General features: G+C 37.5%; 2 protein-coding genes across 2 annotated transcripts in view; one reads left to right on the top strand and one right to left on the bottom strand.

Annotated features, from left to right (window-relative positions):
• mnat1 (MNAT1 component of CDK activating kinase) overlaps nt 1–8,474 on the top strand; it is a 45,258-nt gene extending 36,784 nt beyond the window's left edge. Inside the window, exon 8 of the mRNA XM_041265574.1 lies at nt 7,647–8,474. Within this exon, the coding sequence (XP_041121508.1) occupies nt 7,647–7,767 (121 nt within the window). The 3' untranslated portion in view covers nt 7,768–8,474. The remainder of the gene's footprint in view (nt 1–7,646) is intronic.
• A 154-nt stretch (nt 8,475–8,628) lies between these two features.
• Nucleotides 8,629–12,540, bottom strand: LOC121324102 (tRNA (guanine(37)-N1)-methyltransferase-like). Its single transcript, XM_041265572.1, has 5 exons — nt 12,442–12,540; nt 10,822–11,447; nt 10,552–10,676; nt 9,307–9,961; nt 8,629–8,762 (listed from the first exon to the last, which is right to left on the bottom strand). The coding sequence occupies exons 1-5, from the start codon at nt 12,453–12,455 to the stop codon at nt 8,704–8,706; spliced, it is 1,479 nt and encodes a 492-aa protein (XP_041121506.1). The 5' UTR covers nt 12,456–12,540; the 3' UTR covers nt 8,629–8,703.
• Between the last annotated feature and the right edge of the window lie 40 nt (nt 12,541–12,580).

Genomic DNA, 12,580 nt, shown 5'->3' with positions numbered 1-12,580 from the left:
CAAATACCTCCCTTGGTAGCCAGTGTGGCCATTCATGGTTAAAATGCTCTTATTATGCAACTAATAATCCTAGATCCTAATCTACCTATCATATTTTCCAATGCAACGTTAAAGGTTCTTTTATTAGAATCTAAAAACTGAAAACCTACAACCTTGAACTTCTAAATTGGTTGGGCAGTGCTTCCTGCTGTTTCAGTAATAGTGACTGATTACAAGAAAATGGTTTTCTGCAGCATGCAGCCTCTTGATTTGTTTCTGCAACCTTAACCATCAGACATTGTATGCTTTGGCTCATGGTTTGTAGAACCACAGGCCAAATTGCTACACCTGGTTTTCATCCAGAGCTACTGCCTTGACGAGGGCTCTTAACCTGACACCATGACCTTTGACTTTTTAGAAAAATAAAATATTTTACTGCATGCGATTATTATTATAGTATTATTATTCTTCTTGTTTTTTTTTTTTTTTTATAAACATGAACTTATGCAGAGGGCCAGGGTTTTAAGTCCTCTTATTTTTTTAAATAAAATCATTAATATGCACAAAGAAGGCAGGATATACTGTCTTCAGAGTATTCTAGCTACAACACAACAGCATCCTCTCTCACACAGGGCTGGGATGCTTATGGAATAGCACATGTTGAGATTTTGACCCAGGCAGGATACAAAGCCTGCGACGTTGCAGGGGGAAAAGGTGTCGGTATGAGACACTGAGCCTCTGTGCTATTACACACTCATTTGACTCAAATGTCAGATACCAAGATTTTTTTATCGGCTTAAAGTGTTACTGAACACCCTGTGAGTCTATCAACATTCTTATAACTTACTGTCGCTGCCTCATGCTTGGTACGTATTGCTTAAATACATCTATCCTTGATTCATATTTGTAATAAACACATATTGTTGTGTCAGCTGGGACAGTGGCTACCAAATACAAAAAGCTGTGGGGTGTTTCTAAAAGCTTTGACGACTAGGAACAGAGCACACAAGCAGATCCTACCAATAAATAGTGAAAATGTCACAGTGCTTAGTTTGACTTCCTAATATAGCATATAAGCTTCTCCCCTTGGTGCAATAACTCATCCACAAAAAGCCATTTAGGCTGTGAACCGTTTTAGAAGTCCTTGTTTGTTTTTTTTGTTTGTTTAATGTTTACATGTTTTAATTAGACAAGTAAATACTGTCCTGGATCTTAAGTAAAAAGACAATCTGAGTTTTTAGAGGTGATGGTAAACATCATCCCTTTCAAATTCAACACAACCAGCTTGTAAGTAGAGCGGCTGTGACAATAGAAATTCAGTTTGCAGTGCCAGCAGCTACATTGCATTGTGTGTTAAAAGCCCTGATGTGCCACATTGCTGTAAGTGTAAAGATACACTGGCTGTGTTGTTTTAAACTATTTCTTCAGTAAATCCAGCCCTCAAAATGTGTTCACTGTCTGCTAAAGAGCCCAGAGGACCCACAGAGGATGATTTGGGGAGGTGGGGGTTAAGGCGCAGATACATTTCAAATGGTGCAAGTGGCAGTGTCGCGCATGGTGGGAATCTTCTGAAGCCTACTTTAAGTAAATAGTAAAGTGAAACCCAAGTTGGAGTTCATCAGAATGGCACTGTGAAATCCTACCCTTGTTGAATTTAAGATGGACAAGAATGAACTCTTACAACTCGTTGAAAACTTTTGATGCTGCTAAGTATGTACCCATAATAAGTGATGTTGACAGCTTGTAGGCTGTATCTAATTCTGGTTCTGTGAGACCTACAGCTCAGTCCAAAGTGACACAACCTTTTCCAGTTTTCATTTCTAAAAAAAAAAAAAAGAGAAAGAAGATGATAAAACCACTTGCTTACATATAGCTGCTAGGTATCGAAAGTCATGCTGTTGAATGTTCATGTCTCACCTGTTGTGTATTTTCTGTTTGTCAATGGATAGTTCTCATTCCCATTTCTGCACTCGGTGCATGCAGTGAGAGTGATAAACTAAATCTGTCTGGAATGCTGAAGACGCTACTCAAATAAAACAAAAAAAAAAGCTTTTTGTTTAGTTTTAAATAATGTAGAATATGTACAATAACTTATTGGTCAGGATATATTCTCACACAATAGATTGTCTCATTTTGTCTTAAACATTACATTTAATAAGTAACAGCAACCAACTTTTAGCATAAAATATTATACTTTTATATGAAATGAAGTGAAATTAATCTTGTGTTGTAGCTGCTTCCAACAGCTTGTTGGTACAGTTAAAATGCAGCACCTGAACTTCAGATGCAATAATATGGCTGTTTTGAATCTACATACTGTTGATGGCTAGATAAATAATAAGGCTCTCTAAATAAGAGGTGAAGAATTCACACCTGGAATGGGTCTTCATCCAACTAAAGCAGATATGCATCTTAGTGGAAATCCTAAATAAAATAAGGATAAGGACATGAACACGAATGGTGCTTTGTGTGCATCTAGCTTTAGTACACACAGCCTGGGTGTTAGCCTGCTGCTGTTTCATAAAGCAGAGCCTCTCACTTTAAAGGGAGCGCCTTGGAGACCTGCAAGTTTAAGGTTACATAGAAATCTCGCTCTTCTTGGAAGGAATGACCACATGAGCTGTAGAGGGATTAAATTAGCGGAAGGGCACTCTTTGCGGGGCTTAAAATAACCTTTTTATTTTTAAAACGTAATAATCAATATGAAGCTGCCTTCAGATCGGTGCTGAAGTGTAGTCAAGTCTGTGTAGATACAGTAAGTCAATAGGTGTATTTATATATATTTTTTATGTCTGGAGGAAGAATTCAGTGTTTTCAACCATTAATTTTTAATGTTACGCATTTCCCCCCCTTTTAGAACTTATGTCAGCTGTTTAAAAGCAGTATTTTTATAACCACAAGAAGTCTTAGTTGTTGGTTGATTTATCGGTTGTTATATAAGGCGGCCCTTGATTATGTACCCATTTAAACTTCAGTATGTGCACCACTGTTAGCATAAGCATTTTGTGTTATATATCGACAAAAGGTCTGCTTGCTTTACAGTATTGGCACTGCACATAACGGAAGGTTCGTCCAATTGTTATGAAACAAATGAATGGGCCTTTTACAACAACACTCACACTAATAATGTGGGCTTACTTTGTATCCCTGCCACAGATATAGTATGCTTGCTACTGACATGCCTCATTGCACTTTGTACAAGGGCGTTTCAGCCAATAATCGCATATTTATTACACAGCAACAGCACAAATCAAGTCCAAGCCATGTAAATTTACCCTCAACCGTGCAGTTCCAGCACATGGCTGAGCATGTACTGATGGCCGCATGTAAGTATTCCCTCAGTAACCAGGTGCTGCTACTTCATTATTCCATACATCATGCCAGGATTTAGAAGTAAAACAAAAATCAGTTGATTCATTCCATGTTGATAGTGGCCGCCTGTTTAATTAATTTTCTTTAAATGATTGAAATATTTTGTTGTGGTTTAATGTTCCTGTCATTTTCTAGAAGGGTATGCTGCAGTATGCATTGTTTTTGTAGGCTATGTTGTTTTGATGGAAGGCAGCATTGACGTAGACAGTGCCATGTTTCTGGCCAGCGTGTTAAGGTTCCAGCTACTTGATACTCTACTTGCTTCTTGCTTCATGCATATTCAATAGCTGGTCTGGCTCGGCTATATTATTGCTGTAGGTGTTGTGTTTCCTAAGAAAACAATTGGCATTTAATAAAATTAGTGATCCGAAACATGTACCTCCTATTGCCATAAAGTTTTCCTTCAAACCCTGGCACAATAAAACTTGGGAACTTGTGTTTCCATTGTAAACCAGCCTGGTAAATAATGTAGTAGGTTTATATGTGGAATAAGTAATGTATGGTTCTAATGGTCTGTTGTGCTTACTTTAAGTTGCTATAATTTTTCCCAAGCTTTAACAGGAGAGAAAGAGCCAAGGAATTGAGTTAATTAGGATTTCATGATGAGAGAATGTTTGTAGCTGTAATGGATACTCAAATAATAAATAGGTATTCTAGCAATTTTCGTTAGACCAGCTGGGCTTGAGTGCACAAGCTTTCAAGGCCATATAGGGACCATAATTTAATAAATAGAATGACATACTGAAAACTAATGTAAAATGAATTTCTAGTTGAAATTTTATGACTAGTAGTAACCATTTGCATTAACAGCCCTTAAATTGAGGGTGTTAAAGCAAAAACAACACTGACTGATAATAACACTCATTTAATGTAAATAATACAGTACCTGGTATTGATGTTCTGAATACAAAATGCTGAACTTAGAAATATTTCTGCAGCAACATGCTGCATTCACATACTAAAACATTAGCTTAAGGAACAAAAGAAAAGATGTATAAATATTTTATTTAGCAAGTATTAATTACGTTATTCCTGTGGGTACAGACCACAGATGTAACCGATACTGTATGCAATGGGCAGGATAAGATGCCTCATCTGAAGTTCACCAATCATTGCTGACAGAAGAGCAATAGTTGGGCCTTTGACCCAAAGTCAAAGGTTGATGTTGTAAATATCGACAAAGTTTTAAATTACTAACACTTGCATCAGAGGGTTTGCTGCTCTAATTTACTAGCAATTACTCATCAAGGTGAGAAATACCAGACTAGCTCCATTTACTTTCCTGTCTTCTGCCTACAACAATTTGTTCATAATGCTACGGCATCATCAACATTTGGGAGTGAAAAAGCAACTGCCGTTGTATTCAAGAAGTTCATTGTGTGGATACCACACAATTAGGATGGTTCAGATCAGGTCGCCCGGATTCCAAACGCGACCTTCAGTTTTAGTATGGGTAGTAGATTGTATGATAAAGTCGCCACATTGGCGACTAAGCATTTACAGTGTATACAATAAAAAAAAACTTTAAAAGCAAGTAGATTCCCTTCACCCCAACAACAGCAAGGGATGAAAGGAGTGCTGAGGTGTCTGTGCTGCTTACGGCACAGACAGGGGTTTAAAATAACCACACCACTTTTAATACACTCTCCGTTTGCAGCGCTACAGGCAGCTGAAATTTCCCTGGTTTGCTCGGTTGATCAGCTTAGACAGCATGGGAAATAAAGCAAAAAATGTTCTCAAAATATCTATTACTTACCCTAAATAAAATGTCAAAGAAACTGAAGCAACAGTCTAAATCTATTTGCATTTTGAATTTGGAAAATCCACATTTGGCCAACTCCATGAAAATGAGAATGTAACAGACATTGATGAGGAGGAGATAAGTGTTAGTATTTTAGCCAGCTTATCTATGACCGTGACTGAGGAAATGTGTTTTCTTCCCTGGAATTGTTATATAGTTTGTTCCCTGGCATTTGATTAATATAATTATATTTCCTAGTGTTTTTATATATATAGTCCCCTGGCATGTTATGTGTATACTTCACTCCCTGGCATTTAATGTATATAGTTATCTGACATTTTATGCACAGAATATGTCAGATTTGTGGTCTGATGAAGTTATCTGAACTGAACCATCAACTGAGTCAGAGCAATTGTAAGGTAGCATTGCAGTAAAGTGCTACAATATGCTTTTCAATGTGTTGGTTCTCATTACTGTAATTCACGAGTGATCTAATTTGCAGTGCTCAAGGCAGGGAGGGTGGCTGCCCCTTGGGGGAGAGAAGATATTGAGATATGTTGTGCTGATTTAGGCAGCATGCTTCTAAACTGAGAGCAGACTTTAGTAGGCAGCCTCTAAGGGGGAGGAAACTCACAATTACTTCAGACCTCCTTCCCAGCAGGTGTTGCTAATTACCAATCAGAGTGAGAAGCTGTAGTATTTAGAAGTCCAATGATGGAGAGAACAGGAGGGGATGGGAGGGGAGGTGGGGGTGGTATTTGATCCAAAGTGGGTTAAAAAAAAAAAAAAAAAAAAACTGTAGACACTTTAAAATGGTTTTGAAAAGAGTAAGGAAAAATACAGGACCAATGGTAACACCATTTTTTTTTTTTTTTTTTTTATTGTTATTCCAAATACTTGAATCGAATAACTGAGTTTAACCTGACAGTTTAATGTTTTGCAATTGTACTAAAAGGTTGTGATCTTGGAAACATCCCTTGTGAAGAATGTTGCGGTCTCTGTTCGGAACATCTGCTATTGCTTAAAATAAATGTACCTAATACAATAATAGGCACAGCATGTTGAAATCACAGGCCTAGCAGAAGATCTGGGTTCAGCAACTCCCAGAGCATGCATTGCAGAGAGCTCCTTGGCAAACAGTGTTGTGCTCTGAGGGGGCACATCAGAGTGGGCTGACCACTGCCAGAAAACCCCGGAATTCATTTGCTTGCTCTAAATGAAACATCCACGAGGGACCCAAAAACAACACATGTTGGCAATTCTTTTCGAATCCAAATTGTTATAACTTTGAAGATAATAATATATGGATAATCTAGACACCAAAAATATACAGAGAAAGTGTTCTGAGCGTAAGGAATTTGAGAGGCAACAGATGTCTGCATTTCATGTAGCTTTTGCATTTGTATGCATCTGATTCTGAAATCATGTTGTACAGTTGGATGAAGACTCACAACACTGCCTATAAAACATTTAGTAAATACTTACAGCAGGTAGAGAGGCATTTGAGTTCTGAGAAGCACAATTACATCTCCTTCAGTTGACTTTTCTATGATATTTGATTGGTGTTCTAACTCGAGATTAAATGCTAACTAAAATCTTTTTAATCTTCAGTACCGTTTTGCTGTTTTTCTGTTTTAAATTTCACTGAACTTTTTTTTTTTGATCATTGTAGTACCATAAAACTATAAAGACAACACAGTTAAATACTATGATCAGGTACATTCCAGAGTATCTAGTGTTTCAGCCAGCATCCTAAATCTGTTTCTGTATTGCTTGCAATGGGTTACTTCTACTGCCAGCACTGCAGCTGTTTGAGAATTTTCAGTGCTGTTCTAAAGTGCAAGTTCAGGCCTGAATTGCCAAATCTGAAGTAAACTCTGACAGCAGTGTTAGCAGAAGTTAATGGATTGGAAAATTCTGATTCTGAATAACGTAAATACAGTGTGCCATGAATAAAAGGGAAAGCATTGTATGGCAACTTTGCTGGGTTAATTGTGTAAAGTTAAAATAACGCTGGGATGAATGTAATCATTTTTGTTGTCACTCTAGCAAATTAAAACTTAATACACATAAACCCCTACTCGAAACCATTTTAAAGTCTTTGGCAGACATTTTGGATATGAAGTTTGTAAATGTACAGTAATTACTAGTTGTACATCAAATAAACCACATAAAGTATTTCAAAAAGCAACTGGTGCCAAGAACATGTTTTTTTTTTTTTTTTAAGCTGATGGTAAAGCCTATTTGGCTTTAAACAGAGATAGCAAAGGCCTAGATATGATGCAAATGAGTGACACCATAGCAGAAACAATGGATATTTGTTCAGAATAAAATTGTGGCTCCTGCAGTATTTCAGATTTAATTCATACTAAGACCTACCTCTAAAAGAACCATGGCACTACTAACATTTAAAAGAACCTAAACGGTGTAGAAAAAACATGTTAGGTGTTGTTTCGTAATCAAATGGAAAATATGGAAATGAGAATACTTAAAATATATTTAGTTCTATAAAAATGATTTGTTTGTCGTGTCCCCCCCCCCTTTTCCTTTTCAGATACCTGAACCATGTGCGTGCAGCTTCCCCACAAGACCTGGCAGGGGGCTACACCTCCAATCTTGCCTGTCACCGCGCCTTGCAGGATGCGTTCAGTGGACTCTTCTTACAGTCTGTGTAGTTTACTTTACAAGATCAATACAGACTACAGGAAAGCATCTGGAGTGAATTACGACAGTGCATTACTATTTTCAACTACTGCTTGAACATCCATAAATATGCAAAAAAATCAAATAATAAAAGTAACGGTGGATTAGTATGTGTTTTTACTTTTTAAATTGTGGAGCATATTCTTGGTATCTAAGACTAGATTGTGTTTCTTATTTTTTTATTTTAAACTATTGTACAAATATAGCAGTGTGTTTTTGTAGTCTTATAACTGCCCTTTCCTGATGTATGGCCTTTAGATACAAAGCCTGGATTAAACTCACCTATGCAAGGAAACCTATCCATTGCACTTAAATATCTTTAATTATCACAATATTGTGTACTGTGTACTGTTTCAGTGCTATCAGAACTCGCGTGATTCATGCTCTGTTTCCATTGCTTAGGATTACCATACATAAAAACGAAACAGGTCAAGCATGTTCCAGTAGGGTTGGCTTTCCACAGGCAGAAATACTATTGATGCATTGGACCATTCTACAACCATTCTTATTGAGAGATGAATAAAGCAGCCTGGAAATGGAGGGGATCATTGCAGCTTTCAAACCAGAACTTGAATTGATCTGGTAATATTTGTACTGAAGTATAAATGTTATCAAATTAATCTGCCCTAGTAAATGTGTTATGTTTTGTTTTTTTTTCCAAATAAAGGCACAAAAACAAGGTTAATTAAAATTTTTTTTTTATTAACTTATGAATAAGTATATCTTTAAGTCCTTCATTCTTTACTGTATATGAAGTCTTTTGGGAAGCCAAAATAAAATCACCTGAGATGGATCCATAACTAAAACAAATACTGGAATGGTCCTCTTTTTATAAAAGTTATTTCATTGTTGCAGCTTATTTTGGATAAGACTCTCGATGTTATACCCCATTCTGTTTTATCACGATTCTAGGGTGAATCCGAACCATCACACTTCTGACGTTTAGGGGCTGGTTCCTCTGGATTATCTGCAAGAAAGTTTGAATTAATTGAGAACACAAAACTCAGAAACCTCTCCCCCTATCAGCACAATCACTGCAGAATGTTCCTCTTATAGAATTAAATGGCTTTTCAAATTATATTACCATTATGTGTTTTCCTTTTGCATTTTATAAAGCTAAAATTGAACCATCACAAAATAAATTCAAGAGTGTTATACATTAGGAACATAATGAATATACTGCACTATAGCCAACAATAGACATTTGGTAATTATTAGAGGATTAGATCAATTATGCTTTTACATTTTACTGTTTGCTCATATCCTCTATAAAATCGGTCACAGGTTTATGTAAGGACCTACTTAAAAGAACATTTCAAATGGAAACTATTGTGCATCATTAAAACACTACAACATATAGGCCTAACCCCTTCTATCAAGTTAAAACATATACATGGTTATTATTTCCCTCAGTAACCTATTGCTTTAATTTCATTAGCATAATGTCCCAAAGGAAACTCATCCCTGCTGAGAAGAGGGTCCTTCAGAGCTCATTCCACTCAAAGACTGACCTTGCTCTTCTGAACGGTTCCTGAAGAGCACCTCTGGTGGGACCTGGAAGCTTATGCACATCATTTCCTTGTTTGGAGCCACATTCCGCACCAGATGAACTGTGCAGTGACCCTCCAGAGACGTTCCCAAAAAACCTTCAGCCCGTTCCTGAATGTCCCGGGCAGGGTTATCGTGCTTAGAAAAACTGTAGCAATGCACGAACGGCAGGCTGGAACCACCAAGTGGCTGGTTTTCAAGAAGATTTTTAAAAGCATCAAGGAATTCGATGGCTAAAGCTGGCAGGTTCATGACTATGTGAACAGTGGGTTTTTTCTGTGTCGATGCTTTATGCAGCCGTTCAGTTAATTGTTCTTTCACTGCTCCTAGAATAAAGTCCCTACCATCCAGGTTAAATACATGTATCTTTTTGTCTACTTTGTTCAGTTTGCAGTTGTGCTGCAGCCATTTGTAAGACTCAGGGTTGAGGTCGTTGGCAAACACTAAACAGCTTTTCCTGGCCGCTGGAATGGCGAAAGGTCCAACCCCGGCAAAGACATCAAACACTGTGTCCCCTGGCTCCAGGAGGCTGACTATCCTCTCGTGCTCTGTGCTCAGCCGAGAATTCCAGTAGACTTTAGAGAAATCAAACTCATAGGTAACATTATTCTCTCTGACCTAAAGTATAAAAGATGATCAAGTTATACACTTAGCTTCTTTTCACCAATCAATTTGCTTTTAAGATTAACAGATTTATTAAAGTTTAAATTACTTTATGAAACCAGCCTATGCTTTTTTGACATATGTAATCTTTTCAACTTTCATGGTATAAAACCATAAAAAAAGAATAATAATAAACTTGGAATACATACGTTTTAGGGCCAGGATAACAAACAAAAGCTCTAGGCTATATGATAATGTAATGACTCAATACTGCAATCACTGAAATATTACATTTAAAAGCGTTTTAAGATTTGAATTAACTTTTCAGTTTGGACATAGTATGTGAAGTTTTGTTGTAATCAATGACATCCTAGTTGTCAAAGCAGAGGGATAATTTGGCATAAAAATTCTCTATGGACCTTAGGGTCATGGGTTTACACACTTAATTACAATGGTACTTAGAACTTTTAAAAATATATACTTTGATTACAGCCCTACTACACATTTGAGAACTTCCAGTGAGGATCTTGTTGAGAGAGGTGTAGAATCAGACAGGTAAAGGAAGGGCATGCATCTCACAACACTTTTTTTGTTGGAAGGATTACCTTTGTAGTCATGTTGTCTTCTCCAGCAAGAACTTCCATCTGAAAGTTCCGGTAAGTGGTGTCAATTATATTGGTTTTATTGACTACAGATGCTATGCTAGAATTCTTGTCAATTATAACTTGTCCTGTAGAACAGAAAAATAAGCGTACTGTTATAATAAATGAAGATCTTGACTGAAAAACATCCGTACTGTTGAAATTGTACCATGTCTGACCTGTAACTTGTAATTAGCACACAGTAGTTGATTAAAGAACGGTATATTATCTTACCAATCAGACTCTTGAATGGCAGCTGGTGCTCTCGAAGGTTCATGTGAGCGATGTGTCCTACTCTGCTGAATCCATACGTTACATCCTGGCCCTCGGGTAAAACAGCACGCAAGACCTCCTCGCTCTTGAAGTTTTCATAAGCCAGCTCCAAGTCATATGTGTGAATCTCAGTGCTGACCTCAAGCTGTTTCATGGCAGCATTTTCCAACTCACCAAAGCAGCTACCTGTTGAAATGGTAAAGGGATCCAGAAGCACAAGCCTGTGGTTTTCATCGTAAGGGTCCTCCACCACACGCTTTATGCCTGGCCGCTGCAGTGCTACATTCTTAAGAGATTTCATTAGTTTGTGTATAACTTCCTTCTTCACTTTGATAGCTGGGACTGAGATGGTTTTCCTGAAAGCATCCCGGTCGAGCTGGGTCATGCCACGCACACCTGCAGGAGGTGTGGACAGATCCATGTCTCTCTCTTTCTGTTCAGGCATTGCCAGCAGTGTGACAGAGCTCCTTCTACACAGTGCTGGAAGGGATGCAGGCTTTATGAACCGTCTGTGGTCTAGCTTTGTTAATGATGCTGTTTTCAACCTGGTCTCTGGTTTCGTAAAATTAAAGATATGGCAGATATTCCTATGGCAAAAAAGAAAGTTGTTCCCTTAAAATGTAGGGCAAAAACAAACAAAAAACTTAAGAGGTCATTTAATTTCTATGGTCTCATTAAAGTTACCAGCATGCCTTCTTGGTCCCCATTATAGTAAGCAGGTTTCATGAGGGGTGAAATGTAAACATATTATCTTTGTTCTAATGCACATGTGGTTAAATTATTAAATAATAGAGTAGATAGACATCAATGAATTGGCAACACACTGGCAAGCACTTAAATGTATGAAATTTGCATGGACTTATTAATTGGGGGCACATCCCTTGAAGCCCCTTGGCTTTGTTGGTGCCCCACAAATTCAGTAAACCTGCAATGGGCCACTATCCAAAGAAAATGAAAGGCAATTAACATGATGGACAGAGCCACAAATAGACTCAATAAAATACAATTGCACGTGCATACTGTGTACATAAACACACGTCCAGGGGATCTGATTTCGATACTGCACCGTATGGGGTTATGTGAAACATTACGTGAAACATCACAGCTTACCTAGTAGCATGTCATACCTAGTCATACCTGCAGCATGCGAAAACTGAAGTGGATTGGTTGTGAGGCCAGATGAAGTAATTCCACCCATACCTACCACTATTATTATACGACAAATATACATAGAGGTGTTAATGATCTACCATCAATAACAACACACACAAAAAAAAATAAACACGTGTAACACAGGATTACGACGGTTGTAAATATTATTGATATTCGATCATTAACCTCTCTATGTATATTATCGTTACAAAAATAATAATACATACCGTACTTCACAACAGCTAACATATGCTGAAATTACTATACATAAATTTACTAGGAGCATATATGCATATTACACTGGACCTATCAGTTACGTATGGAATCATTTTTATCAGCATGCACTTGAACAAAGGGAAACAACAAACATTACCAGATGTAAATACGTTGAAAAAAAAACAAAACATACATCTTGCTTCTGTAACTCACCTCAACATCACCATTCCTCTCCGGAACTCATGCGAGCAGCATGCTACGACTTTACCAATGGCGGGACACAGTAAACGTCACTGACAACAACAGTGATTATTGGAAGAAAGAAGTCTATCTCCAACAAAACTAGGAGGGG

This window comes from Polyodon spathula, chromosome 12, assembly GCF_017654505.1.
Source record: "Polyodon spathula isolate WHYD16114869_AA chromosome 12, ASM1765450v1, whole genome shotgun sequence".
Taxonomy (NCBI): domain Eukaryota; kingdom Metazoa; phylum Chordata; class Actinopteri; order Acipenseriformes; family Polyodontidae; genus Polyodon; species Polyodon spathula.
Note: the sequence above shows the minus strand (reverse complement) of the source record. Positions and strands in the feature narration are given on the sequence as shown.

What these genes read in the sequence shown, in the direction of transcription:
- LOC121324102 (XM_041265572.1), bottom strand. An exon ending in GCCATTCAAGAGTCTGATTG is followed by an intron (nt 10,677 to 10,821) that starts GTAAGATAATAT and finishes TCTGTTCTACAG; the next exon opens with GACAAGTTATAATTGACAAG. An exon ending in GAACCGTTCAGAAGAGCAAG is followed by an intron (nt 8,763 to 9,306) that starts GTCAGTCTTTGA and finishes ACTTTCTTGCAG; the next exon opens with ATAATCCAGAGGAACCAGCC.